This window comes from Glandiceps talaboti, chromosome 15 (assembly GCF_964340395.1).
Source record: "Glandiceps talaboti chromosome 15, keGlaTala1.1, whole genome shotgun sequence".
NCBI lineage: Eukaryota > Metazoa > Hemichordata > Enteropneusta > Spengelidae > Glandiceps > Glandiceps talaboti.
Genome location: NC_135563.1, coordinates 9288072 through 9303462, shown reverse-complemented (window position 1 = coordinate 9303462; position 15391 = coordinate 9288072). Strand labels below are relative to the sequence as shown.

The following is a 15391-nucleotide window of genomic DNA, read 5'->3' as shown; positions in this document are numbered from 1 at the left end:
TACCCAATCGGGGGATGGGGGGGGGGGGGGTGGCTATTCTACAAGACCGCCCAGACAAGACTTTTTATTCCTCGTTTCGGGATGGTCTCATAGGCAGAGCCTCCAATGGTGAGAGGCTGGGTAACCAAGCCTACATGGAAGTATAACCATGGATTATACTTGCAACCGTGGGTTATATTTGCAACAAATTGAGTAATGTTAACTTCTGTCACAAATGGTCTAAGATAATGTGTATTTTTTGTGATTTAGTATAAAGTGAAATTGATGTAATATATATGCAATCAATGTAAAAGATCATTTTAGATAAATAAATATATAATTGTGTTCATAAAACACTTTATTGATATGTCCCATCTCTTCTTCTGAATGATTGATTATTGGTGCATATACCTACCATCCGTAGTGAGTGTCCCACCCCATCCCCGACATGATCATTATCTGGTCAGATATTTTTAATTACTAAATGTTATCTTTGAGTCAAGAAATGAAAGAGTTGACCAGGTCATGAGAGAAGCATATTACAAAAGTGTTTTTTAGTTCTTTTTGTTTTGTGAATGTTGTATGGCTTATTTCTTTCGCCTTGAACACTGCATGCTGTGTGTGTCCCCATCCAAACGTGTACACTTTTATCTCAGTGTATAGACCCTTGGTGGAGGGTCTATGCTCAGTGTTATCATCATCTCGCCTGGCAAGGGGCGAGACAGTGTGTACTTTATCTTAATCTAGTCTAGCAAGGGTGAGATGGACTAATCCTGCTATCCTGTGAAGTTGTCGGGCATAACTACTATAGACACCGGTGGAAAGATAAACAACGCGGCCCCGCCTTGTTGTTTATCTTTCCACTGGTGCCTATTGTATACTTAATCTAGTCTAGCAAGGGTGAGATGGACTAATCCTGCTATCCTGTGAAGTTGTCGGGCATAACTACTATAGACACCAGTGGAAAGATAAACAACGCGGCTCCGCCTTGTTGTTTATCTTTCCACTGGTGCCTATTGTATACTTAATCTAGTCTAGCAAGGGTGAGATGGACTAATCCTGCTATCCCGTGAACTTGTCGGGCATAAGTACAATAGACACTGGTGGAAAGATAAACAACGCGACTCCTAACTATGGTACAAATATTGTATGTATGTATGTATGTATGTATGTATGTATGTATGTATGTATGTATGTATGTATGGATGGATGTATGGATGGATGGATGGATGGATGTATATATGTAAGCATGGAAGTATAATGGGTTATACTTCCATGATGTAAGTAAGTATTTTTATTTGATATAGTGACATGAGGTAATAAAATACCTCCCAGCCCTTCGGGCTTATAAATCACATTGAAGAAAAAAACGATACATTGACAATATAGAGGGGTTATAGTGAAATAAAAGAAGTACATACAGTGTTAGACTGTAAGATACGTCGTGACGTTTCGCCCTCACCGGCCTCCTCTCACAGGAGAGTGTTAGGGGTTGGCCGATGTTTGAGGGCGCCCCGTCACGGCGTACCTTACAGACTAATACAGTGTGAGAATCTCAGTTAGTGGTCTGAGACTAAATAAAGACTTCTTGTCCATTCTTCTCCTCTTATCTAAATTAAAACACCCCTAATCTCATAATTAGCAGGGATTAGTTGTCATGAAAATTTGCTTTATCTTTTAATCTTATCTACTGGACATCACACCCGACCACAGGGGCGTGTAATATTTCATAGATTGTATTTTCTTATTGCTTAGAATGCCGTTTTCTTAGGAAAATATCGTACGAATCTTGCTGCTACAAATGTATCAATCTCTATACTACGAGTTTCTTCCCCTAAGCCATGGAGGAATATATAATCAAAAGGTTGTATATTTAATAGTCTGTAGACCTGGAAAACAACAATCTATGAAATATTACACTCACCTGTGCACCCGACAAACACTCAAACATGCACTATGCATTAGAGGAAACGATGGTTATGATGGCATATTTCAAACTTTATTTGAAATATATAGAGAAAATAAGAGAATAATGTTAGAAATCTGGAAAATTGGGAGAACAAAATTAAATATTCATCTTATTCACTATGATAACAAACAGTACACATTTCATTTTTATGAGCAACTATTATGCTGCCATTATCAACTAGCTTCCAAAACGAATAATTTCCGGGAAACGTTGACTGCGCTACCACGTCACATGCATCATCAGAGCATATTGAGTTTATTGAAGAGCTGAGCTCAGTGGACCATTGAACGAAGCCCGAGAAGCCCCCTGCAAACTAATGAATTATTTATGACTGGAGTTTTCACGCGCTGAGAGGTAGGTGTGGTTGACGTCATTGGTGAGAACGAGGCTTCCATAGAGGCACATGCACGATGTCGACAGACACGTTGTCTGCCGAAAATAGCCAGCATTTTGCGTTAAATCGCGGTGTTTCAGTGTCTGAGGTAAGCAATTGGATTCTAGAAAGTTTTTAGCGACGGCCTGTGTCTCTGTATTCATGAAAAAGGTAGGATTTACGGGATAGTATCGCCACAAACACAGGCTGTTTCTAATTGTTGTGACATTAAATGGATTGGAGCACATGCCATGCCACAACATATTGACGACCATGTTTCTAAAGTCTGCTGTGTGCTTTGGTCTTCACATTTTGTAAATGTGTGTTTCTTTATATTATATACAGGTCATTGTAACAAGAAACATGTGCATTCTATACGAAGTATTATTAACTTCCGGTCTAGTCAGAACATTCAACCTTGGAGTAATTACAGTATACAGCTTTATACAGTATAATTACTCCAAGATTCAACGTGCCATAAATTTCCAAACCTAGTTCTCTCGACTGAGTCCAGAGTGGCGTTAGCTGTTAGAAATTAGTGTGAAGTGTTTTAGCCCAGCATAACATTTTCTGGCAATTTAACTACTTTTCGTGAACGTTTAGGTTTCAGTTGTAAAGATGGACTCGAATTAATTTCATAGTTTCAATTTGCAGCAAATGGCAAGACTACCGTGGCGTGGATACACGTGTACTCGGAATGCATTCATTACCAAGTACAAGAATGCCAACAAAGCATACGCATTAGCACTGCACTTGACTTGTAACTGTAGGTGTTTCACACTTGGCTGTGAGACACGTGGCAAGATGTTTAAAGCGGGACTTTTTGGCTGGTAACATGGCCATTTTCCACAAACAAAACTTCAAAAGTAGCTTCCGCCACGTGCCATGCTGTGGTGGCCTTGAAAACAGTGTTTATTAATTCCCACACGTTATTTTGACCTACCTGACCGTACTTTTATGCATCTTTTATGTCCAGATTAGCATGATATTGTAGTATATTAGTAATTGGGTTATGGTGACTGATTTTCGATAAGTTGTATTTTAAAGTTTGTCCAAAAGGTGAACGTTATGATATATTAGTTCTTTGACTTGGTAACTACTCGACTAGAGAAGTATTGATTAACCTGCGCCCGAGCCCAATCTATGACTCGCAACTACGCCCACTGTTAGAGATCGAGAGACTATGTCTTGTCTTGCGCATTGTGTTGAAGATCAAAACCCTGGTGCTGGATTCATTAACATATAGCTTTGTGTAGCGGTTTGTTTTGCATTTTATTACCACGTGCCCCAGAGTAGATAAATGATTCTCTCAATCTCCAGTGCCTGTGTACTAAAATCATGACATGTAGGCCATGTTTCTCTCCTGTTATCTGTGATAGAGGAGGCTTGGTGTACAGTATAAATAGAACCCAGCATGCATGTCTGCCAGGTGCAAACATAGACAGTGGAGGGGAGAGGTGCAAACAATGGTGTGATGTATGTTGTTGACATTATTGTTACTGGTTTCCATTGATAAGACTCCCATTGTGCTGTGCAAGTCTTTCGTCATTGATCTAGTTTTAGGTTTTGAGATGCATACTAATTTTGTTGATGTGTTACTACCGTTGGGCAAAAGTTGCTGCGGTATCTCGGCATGCAGATGAGGACAATTCATAGAAATAACTACGAAAAATATCCTTGTTTAATTTCAAAAAATGCAAACACCCCCGCCCCCCTTCCACCCACTGCTTGACAGTCCAGAATACCCCCTCCCTCTCCCTTCCATGCAAACCGTGTATTTCCATCATTTGTCGATTTAACCTTGAAATGTTTTCTTTCTACATTCCTCTAGTGTGTGTGTGTTGTCCTTTAAACATATTGTAATTTTAAACTCTGCTACTTACAGGGTTCAGGAATGATGGAAGAGGACAAGAACCCTCAAGAACCCTCACAAATGGAGAATCCAAGAACATTCAGAGATATGGTCAAACTCTGTTTTGAACAAAATGGCATGATGTCAAGCCATGTAGATACTGAAGGGAAGGAGTTATATGAAGAGAGTGAGGTAATACAAATTCCTAAAAAAAAAAAAAAATAAGATAAAAAAAAGTAAATGAAAAGAACTGCAACATAAAGAGGCAGACTTCATTCATCATGTAAATTTGTACCAGTCTGGAAAAAGTCTGATCACATTGGAAATGTTGTAAGGCCTAAAAAAATAAATTGTTTGGTTCCGCTTACCGACCCCAACTAGCTTTTCACTGCCGCCCCTAAACTTTTGTTTACGTATTTGAGAAAACAATAATAAAATCTCAAAAATTGTGAAGTCTCATGAGAAATAGTGGATGTGGAAACTGACGTCAACCTAAAAAGACACTCTAAAACTGTTCTTTCAATCTGTAATGGCTGTACATCTGATAGGAAGAAATAATCAACACAGAGACCATTTGGAAAACAATGGAAAACAACTAGACACTCACACTGAAAAAAATATGTAATAAAATAAAATAAAAAATCTACCTACCCCACCTATTCTAAAATTGAGCGTAATCGGAACCACACACTTTTTTTTATTAGGCCAAAACAATGAAAACATGTTGACATAGAAATTCATTTTAAGTTACCTTATACATAGATACTGGTTATGGTTTGTGTTATTGAGTTGAGGTCATTGAACTGTGTACAACATTGGCTGTAAAGTGTAGCCTAGATACATAAATACTGTATACAAATCAGGTAGTAATTTGAAAAAGAAATGTATGACCCACATGGAAATATATATATGAATGACACAAACATATATCAGGCAAAAGTTACAATTTGATGTTTACTTGGTATATTACACCAAACAATAACAAGTGATAAAACAGTATTTACGAGGATAACACTATATTCTGTGGAAGTATTTCTTAAAAATAAACATCTGAATTATAGTGATAAAATAAAATAAAACTCCCACCTATACTGTACTTCCTAACAGTTGTTTGGTGCCGTTACCCGACCCCATCTAGATTTTCACTGCCGACCCTAAACTTTTTTTATGTAATCAAGAAAATAAAAAGTGTCGTGGAAGTAGTGGTATTTAATTATGTTCAGGACGCCATCGTTCTCAGACCGAACCTAAAACAGTACCATGCCAGTAGAAGTGTCCTAGTAGTATGGTGCTGGCATCAGCCTTGAGGACATTTGTGTGGTACTGAGGTGCGGAAACTGACATCAATTTAAAAAAACTGTTCTTTCAATCTGTAATGGCTGTACATCTGATGAGAAGAAACCAATAACACAGACCATATGGAAAACAATGGAAAACAGAACTTCCTGAACTAGACACTCGCACATGAAAAAAAGTAAAATAAAAAATCTACCCACCCACCTATTCTAAAAGTGAGCGTAACCGGAACCAAACAATTTTTTGTTTGGCCTAATGATTCCTGTTCTCCAGTTTTCTTACCTATAGTGTTGTAATATACCTTTTACCTTTAAAGGTTTCTAAAATGTTGCACCGTATATAATACTACTGTAACAGTAATAATGTGTAGGAGGGAATTGGTACCCCCCCCCCCCATAATATAATACCATTACAAAATTTTGGATCAGGTGATGTAGAGGGAACTTAAACAAGAATATGTGATATTAACAGATTAGTGGTGCATGTTTATAAATTATATTGCCTATTATCAACTACTAAGTTGTGTGATCAATCATCCTTCGAGCTATTAGGTGGAGGTTACCATGGTTGCAATTGCCATGGTAATGAATGTATCGCAGTAGGAGATATATAAATATGTCACTGCTTATACTCATCATATGCCCATAAGTAGTGTGGTATTATAACATGATTCTGCCGTAGGCTTGAAATTAGCAGTAGTCATGGGTACGTAGACGGCTAAATATAAGACCACCCAAATTAGCAGTAGTCATGGGTACAGAGACGGCTAAATATAAGACCACCCAAATTAGCAGTAGTATAGGGTACGGAGACGGCTAAATGTGCATCTAGACTACCAAATTAGCTGTAGTCCAGGACACATAGACTACTAAAGATTGTAACCTGTATCTAGACTACCAAATTAGCAGTAGTCCGCAGTAGTCTAGGACACATAGACTACTAAAGATTGTATCTAGACTACCAAATTAGCAGTAGTCCACAGTAGTCCAGGGTACATAGACTACTAAACATTGTGTCTAGACTACCAAATTAGCAGTAGTCCAGGACACATAGACTACTAAACATTGTAACCTGTATCTAGACTACCAAATTAGCAGTAGTCCGCAGTAGTCTAGGACACATAGACTACTAAAGATTGTATCTAGACTACCAAATTAGCAGTAGTCCACAGTAGTCCAGGGTACATAGACTACTAAACATTGTGTCTAGACTACCAAATTAGCAGTTGTCCAGGACACAGACTACTGACAGAATATTGTATCTAGTCCAGAGCACATTGACAACTAAACATTGCAGACTACCAAAGTTATAAGCTGCCATGGTAGTCCAGTAGACCAATGGCAAAAAGTAAAAAAAATTGTATTTGAAACAATTGACTTTGTTAAATCTGGCAACCAACCAAGCATAGCGTTAAAATCATGTCCTGGCCTGACTTGACTCATGTTATAACAAACCATGATTCAACACAGTGACAATCCATTACATAACATACAAGTAACTTCCTATTTCTCTCCCTTAGAACAAAAAAAGTCTGGCTATTATTAACAATTTGAAAAAAATTGAATTGAATTTTAATATTGAAGTGTAGAATTGAATTGCAAATATGATAATACACAGAAATTATTTCACTATGTAACTGGTGTGTTGAATTTAATGATGGATAACATGCAAGTTTTATCATGTATTATATTGGGGTGGGATAGAAATGGAGTCAAATTTTGAAACAATGACATCATATACTAAGACCAGAAATTATACCCTCAAAACCTGCAAGTCACAAACCATGTTTAGACATCAAATCTAAAACTGAATGCAATTTTCAAAAGAAAACTAACACTCGCTAGCAAAGGACGTCCTTTCAATTGCGCCCCACATGGTGAATCTGAGAAAACTGGTGTGTGACTTGTGTTTTTTAGGAAACGATTCCCAGTTTCAGTATGTGATTTTATTGTTGCAATATTTGGCTCCCCTCTAGCTCTCTGTCCTACCCCTGATATTGGAAATTTCCAATGTGAAGTACGCTATCATCACTGATACCAGTCAGTTCCTGTTGTTCTGTTTTTGTATACATGTATGCTTAAGCATATTTTATTTACATGTAGATATGATTATGAAGTTAAAGATAGCAGAATCAGTGTTTTGATGTGAATGTAAATAGGTAAAATCTATCCGTGTTCCCCAGGTACTGTACATGTAGCTACCTGGGTTCGTCACAAAAATCACGGAAAAGGATATGGAAGTCTGTGCAAGTTTTATCATGTTGTTCCCTGCTTGTTATTGGGTTCCCACTACTGTTATAGTACAGGGATTGATGGAAATCTCTGTAATAGTGACCAGATTTCCCACCTCTGTTACTAGGGTTCCCTACCATAGTTATGGTACAAGCTATTGAAATTTACGTAAGGTTTACCAGATTTTCCTACTTCTGTTGCTGGGTTCCCACTGAAAATATAAAATATGGTACAAGGTTAAATCATGCAACATGTACGAATTCCCCCACCCCACCAACGCAGTACTAGGGTTTTTAAACCCAATTGTGAAAAACTCAGATTGAATAGCATGTTGCCTTCTCTGCCATATGTTGTACAAATCCTAATTGTTAAAACAAATATTTAAATTTAGTAAATTCATTCTGAGTTGATGCTTGCACCAAAGTTGATAAATTGAATTAAACAGGGCAAGGAAAGGAGAATATACATAAAATGCAAATATTATTAGTAAGATGTGTTTTGAAGCTATCAGAAACTTTGTTGATTTAAGTGATTGGGAAAACTGATGTTTACATCAGGTGGCTGATTTCCACTTCAGGTTACATAGATAGAGATAGAACTGTATGAGTTGATCTACCGATTATGAATCTGGGTCATTGGGGAGGGACTTGAAATTAGCATATATACCTTGTCAACGTGACATGAGAAATGGATTTGCATGCTTCAGTCTGACCAGAAAGGTACAAAATGTGGTTGACCAATTGATTTAAGATTCTTGATGACTGGGGAGAGACTTAGATCAGCGTACAGTACTGTACCTTGTCAAACCTACAGACAAATAGATCACATGCATCAATGTCTAAAAAGGTACAAAACGTGGTTGACCGAATGATCAAGCTTTTGGGTCACTGGGGGAGGGACTTAGATCAGCATACCTCTTCAACGTAACAGATAAATGGATTCACATGTATCACTATGTCTGAAATGATACATAAACAAATAAATCCTTCATTCTCTCAGTAACAATATTTGTCAATATTTGCATAAGGTGGAATTATTTTCATTTCGAAATGATAAAAAAAGCTAATACATCATTGCCCTTGTCAGATTTTAGATCTCTTACCAAGCGTGTACAGAGTCAGTACAGGTGTTGAAATTTATTGGTACTAATTTACCAGAGACAAAAAGGCGGTAAAAAAAATCAAATTGCAACTGAACAGAAATTTTAGCCAAATTTTGGAAATGTCCTTCAAATCCACTTCTCTAGAGAGTTGATAACACATGCACAATAGTTTGTGTTTCACATTTGTAATGACGTGTATGAACCAACTGTAGACACGTTGTAGGCTATGTGCGTGCGCACACACACACACACACACACACACACACACACACACACACACACACACGCACACACACACACACAAACATACACACCCACACACACCCAGACACACACAACCATGTTTTAACTAAGGATATCTCCCCCTCACGGCAACTGATATTTGATCATTTTGCCAGAAATTTTCACCATGTTGTGAACATTGAAATTCACAATCATGTTACACCTAACAAGGTTTTTTTGAACTCGTGTATGAACACTCATTAGTTAAGTACATTCTGGTGACGCTGTTGTTCCCTCATTCATATGCCACCATTGCTGTTGACAGATATGGTGTACATGTATGCACAAATATATGCTATTAGTTGTTCCAAAGCTACACACCAGTTGTGCCCTCAAATTGTGATGTAAAAATATTTTCTGAGTAAATAACAGATTGTTCTGGAAATACTGTATAAACTAAGTTCAATAAAATGGTTATAAAAACAATCAGAATTCTATGTAGCCCATAGCTACTTCACAATATGCACTCTTAGTTTACAAAAAGGCTCCATTTAGCAATTTTCTTCTTCAAAAAATCTCTGAACAATGCAACATTAACAAAGTTGTTATATAGCCAAACTTTCGTATAATATGTACATTGTATTATTTGAAAATGATTTTGCATCTGTGACCTATTTTGGAGAATTTGAAATATAAATCTTTAGATGCATCTGCTAATAGTAATAGAATGAAAGGCTGGATTATATGCACTGTAAAGTATATGTTAGTTGTTTAGAAACCTTTGAAGATTGAGTTTTATGTAGACCATCCAAAGTTTTGTATTTTGGTAGTTAAGGTCAGTGTGTTTGCTATAAGGTTTTGGAACAAGGTAACAGAGGGAGGAAATCTGCTTAATACCGGAATAATTTCCCCATACACCACTATCACGGTCTTGATTGGGTACTGATACCTTGGTAAACTTGAGAAGATTTTACATACTTTAACTGCTCTTAGCAAAAATACTGAAGATAAATTTCTAATTGTGTTTTTTCAGGATGAATCTTACGAGGAAAGTAGCGAAGACTGCACCACAGACTTGGTGTCAATTCTAAAGGAATCCATTGAGGCTGCGGATGACGTACAGTTAGGGTATGGCCATCTTAATTCATGGGTTCCACCCGCTTTGTATAATGAAGACAGCTGCAGTTCAGCACCCTATCTCAAGGTAAACAGACAAGAGTCTTTCCCCACTCTGGTGGCTGAGCTTTATCAGGTTCATACAATCTGAGACAAATATTTTGATCATATTGTACTGCCCTTCTGGGTTTGTATCGTTGTTGCAATTTTGCAAAACTGATGAAAATGTTGCTGAAATATAAACACTGTGGACAGTGTGTTGCAGTGATTGTAAATAAAGTTGAAGTGTCTCAGTATGATGTGAATGGATAAAGCTATGATATATATATAAACAGGTAATTAGTCAAAAGGGGTGCACTCCAACAGATGCATTATGAGTTGGAAAAGGGAAAATACAGACTTGTCAAATTTTGATTTGATTTGATAGAAAAGCGTCTTGTTTTGGTATGCCCTTTTTGCGAGTGTAGCATTTTCCCTAAGTTTGGTTATTTTCGGAAGAGTTGTTAACATCTAATCTGACGGATAATCTTCCCAACCAACCTTGGTGGAAATGCTTTGTAGTGATAGTAGTACACAATATGTAACAATATTTTGGTCAACATTTTCCAAGTTTTTCATTTAAAATGTATATAGATCCAAAGTATTTAATCACTTGCCACTAAAACTGTGCACTGAAAATAAATCAAACTATGTGTACAAAGCTAGACTGCCTGACAGAGTGAAGGTACCCAACTTTTAGTGTTTTCCCTAGAAATGTTCACCTCTCATAGGTACTGCTCATTAACATCACAATATTGTATATGTATTGTTATGTTAATTAGTTGTTTGTTGGACCCACTTTCCTCTAGTGGTCTGGGGAAAATACTAGTCATGTGCTAACACTGCCAAGATAGTTGATAGTTAATGTGCACATGAACGTGATGGTTCACCTAGTGAACCCCACGTCATGTCAATTTTGAACACCACTGGAACACCAGCACATTTGGGTTTTCTCCATGGGTTTTAGAAGGTCTGTGGGGGAGTCTAGCTTAAGTGTACAGCAGCAAAGTTTATGGAAAGTGTTGGTAAACCGAATCGATATTTCCAATGTTTTGGTCTAGTTTTGTTGTGTTGTTTATAACTGCTTTGATACTCACCGTTATTTCTCACAAACGTATGCTATAAAGGTGTTTGGCGACGGTGACGACAGCTTCAGCATCCTTGACCAATCAGATTCTGAAGCTGAGCCATGGGTTTGCAGCGATTGGTCAGACTTGAAGGTACAACCGGTATGGTGGGAATAGTGCCAATTTGTAAACGTTGTTTATTTTTCAATATTTCAAGTTTTATACATTTATATCGCTGTGTTTTCACTAGGGTAAGGACAGACTCATGATAGACGCCATGTTGTCTAAAAATGGTCAGCAGTATAGGCCACATTTGGGGTGAAGTTAGTCACTTCAATTTCTTTGAAAACTCCCTGTCTCTCTAAATGACATTTCCAAAACAGCTTGAATTGCATGCAACTACAAACCACAGCAGCTCAACAATTTAATGGTGATAGAGTTTTTGTAGGCCACTCCAATATGTGACAGCACACATAGCATCAGTCAACATTTGTTTTGTAGGGTTTTGGAATACAGTATCAATGCTTAGAGTAATTGGATCAAATATATTGTCATACAGTTAGTTATATACCATGCATGAGCCAAGTTGAACAAAAAATATGGACTGTATACTCTGGTCGTTCTGCGTCACAACAACATGCAGCTATGTCATGACAACACATGTCTACATCACTGGTTCTGACGTGTTCGAAATGTGAGTCAAAACATTCAAAATTGCCATGATTACTTTCCTCGATTTTTCTTTGCTATTACTGGCACTGGTATAATTATGGTATTCTTCAATATTTTTCTTCATTCAGCTGGAAAATACTTGACCTAAGGGTTGTCACTACTCATCTAGCGACTTGTAGTGACAAAAGTCCCCTTAGATCACTCGTATTTTCCTTGGCTGAACAAAGAAATTATTTGGGAATAACATCTAATTGTAAATAATGAGCAGTCGATTGTATATAACGTGTCAAGTTAGACAATTGTATTTTGTGTCCAAAAGTCAACTGGTATTTTTCAATAACTATTTGTACAGTATTCGTGGAGGGTATGCCTAGAACATAAAGATTCCAAAATCATTTACTGTAACCCATGGCAACCATGAGATGTAAAAGACTTCTGTATTAGTATGGAAGTAAAGTGTGTTTGGTATGCTCAACTGTGTTGCAATACCATTGATCCAATTTGTTGAAAAAATGTATTGTTTATGGTTCCAAAGATCAAGTTTGATAGTGAAATATGAGTCACTTTGGAATGGTAAATTTGAAATGTTTGTGACATTTTGATCCTGTTGACCTTGACCCTGCTGTGATTAAATTGTATAATCAAGGGTCCAAAGTAGACTGATTGGAAGGTCGAAATCAAATTTATTGTACAAAGTGTCTATATTTCATTGTCCAATTGTTTTGTATTGCGAGTATTGTTATCAGTGTGGGTATTAGGATACTCAATCCATACCAATAACATACTTCAACTATTGAAAATTAGCCCTTTTATCGTTTCAGTTAGTAGAATGGCAACCTGTTATTTCTTGATTGCTTTAGTCTGAATGACAAACAAAAAACATTGCTTTAGCAAACATGGCAACATTTCCCTACATACAGTATTTTGTGTACAATCAAATGACCCCTGGTAGAGAGAGAGAGAATTAAAAAATTGAATAAAATAAAATAAGGGTGGCATATGTATTTATACTAGCAAAGAATTTTGTGTATATATCTCGTAAAGGAAGATATATTTAGAATGATCCTATTCACCCCACCGTGATCTCCGAAGACAGATGTCTCTGAATCACAATGATGTCTGCATAGATGAGTACATCTGTTACACTGCTGAAATAAACATTTTGAATACATTCAGTGCTCTCGCGAGAATGTTTTGAGAAAATGGCTGTGATTGGTAGCACCTCTCTCTGTCTCTCTACTTGCCCTTTGGAAACCGAGAAAGGAGAATTTTGAGCCTGGTAACTGTCAGTTGTTTATGTTTTGATTTTCATTTCATAAAGAGGGCTGTCAAATTACCAGATGGTTTGCCATCCTTGTTACCATGTCCAGGCCAGGGAGAACATTACAGTTCAAATTATTTGAAAATGTTATTACAAATTTTGAAGGAAAAAAAATATTTTTTGAAATTTTTTAAAATTTAAAAAAAAAAAATTGTGTTCAGAATTGCACCCATCGATTTTCTTTTATGTAGACATATATATACCGGTACAATCATACAAAATGCTGTAGAGTTCCAAATCTTGAAAGTTAATGTTATCACTGTTGAATTGTTGAGCTGCTCTGTTGCCGTATTTGTGTACAAATCATTGTTTTCACAAGAAGTTGAAGTAGCAAATTCACCATCAAAATCTGGTACTACTGTTCATACTTCACAAGACCACCAATGATATAGTTCTGGTGGCAGCACAATATAATTTTCATATTCACGTTCTTCATTCAATATAACATAAGTACCCCAGTATTATAGTTTTACTAGCAATAGACACGGTATTGGTCTGTGATTAGTCAAAATACCATTTGTTAAAATTTGACATGTGTAAAAGAACACACTTCTGTCCTATAACTTGACATTACTACTGGAAGTTGACAACATGCAAATGGGGGAGGTTAAAGGTCACAGTTGAAATCCCACAAGGTCATTAGAAAACTTGTAGCCATTCACAACCAAAGGCGCCTATACAGTGCAGCTCAGAGTGAGTCTTAATAGCAGTGCTTTCTAAACAAGATAAGTGTACAAATTTATATGACTATGGATTAAAATATTATCTAGGTTTATTTAATCAGTGCCCAACATGCAATCATTGGGGGGGAGGGGGGGGGGGGTTGAAGTTTCAAATTAAGGAGTTTTAAAGTTTATTCAATTCCCCAGAGTCATAAATTAGTATATTAAAATAATATTAGATTGGTCAGTCTATACATCGTGCCAAGTAAGTTAAAAATACCACTGTATGTGTATGACATGCTGGTTTATAGTGTATTTGCTAAGGTCGTGAAAGCCTGCAATCTGATTAAAATCCGATGTAGTGTACATGGCGCAATTTCATTTTTGGCTGTTACGTTTACTGTTGTTTTTTTTTTTTTTGTGAGCACTCGTTACATCTGACACAATACAATAGGTTTTTCCAAACCTAATCTTGTACTTACAAGTAGCCAATTAGAATCTGTCTTACAATATAACGCTCAACATTTGAAATTTAGAGAAAGGGAACGACCAAACAATAACGATAACATTGTTGTCTGTGCTCTAGCTCTTTTTGAACAGAGCACTCTAAAGTACTGTACCCGTAGGTATTACGTGTTCTCATTTGTTGAGTGAATTCACTCAGCACTTTGACTTGATACCAGAACACCTATGGTGTTGTGTCAGATGTATGTAACGAGTGCTCGTAAAAGAACAAACAACAGTAAACGTAACAGTCAAAAAGAAATTGCGGTGTGTACACTACATCGGATCTTAAATCAGATTGGAAAGCCGAGTAACAGGAAGGTGGTAATCTGATAAAACAGTAAGTTACCAGAACATTACAACTTTATTGTGGAGGGAACATTAGTACAGGTTAGTGAAATGTCAAGAGAAGTAGGAAATTTGTTTACATGTCATCAGAGGGGGATATGTTTTTGCCAATCTTGTCAGTTATCTATTTACTAACCCTGATAATGAATAGTCTTCCTTCATATTCAAACGTATCTGTACAATTTTAATATGCTAATCACAGAGCACTGCTGTGACAAGATATAAAGCCCAATTATAAAAAAAAAATTAACACACAAGTATCAGTGAAAAGGTGTCAACCAGAGCTAGTTGTTGTTGGTCAAATGAAGTAGAAATATTATGAGGAATTATTTTGAATTCTGGGCATGCTACACCGTTATGTTTTAGCCAATCCTGGTTTGTTGAACTTGAAGGAGAAACATTTCTGTCTATTGCTAAGCAACGCTCCATAACTATTAAAACCAAACAGCTTTCCTTTCCTGCCTTCTAGATCAGCATCTTTTAATTGATAAACTTTGGTATCATCTCTTTCTGAAATTAATATTATTGACCATCACCACATGGTTATAGATACTTATAAATGCACCAATACTCAAACTAACACGGCTGGCTATCACTTCCGATTTGGAAATAAATTTCACATTGAGAGCAGTAACAAA

At 36.8% G+C, this 15391-nt stretch overlaps 1 protein-coding gene across 1 annotated transcript in view; it reads left to right on the top strand.

Moving 5' to 3' along the window:
- Window positions 1-2331: 2331 nt before the first annotated feature.
- Window positions 2332-15391, top strand: part of LOC144446119 (uncharacterized) — a 32540-nt gene continuing 19480 nt past the window's right edge. The window contains exons 1-3 of the mRNA XM_078135831.1: window positions 2332-2430; window positions 4207-4365; window positions 10058-10228. Of these exons, the coding sequence (XP_077991957.1) occupies window positions 2359-2430; window positions 4207-4365; window positions 10058-10228 (402 nt within the window). The 5' untranslated portion in view covers window positions 2332-2358. The remainder of the gene's footprint in view (window positions 2431-4206; window positions 4366-10057; window positions 10229-15391) is intronic.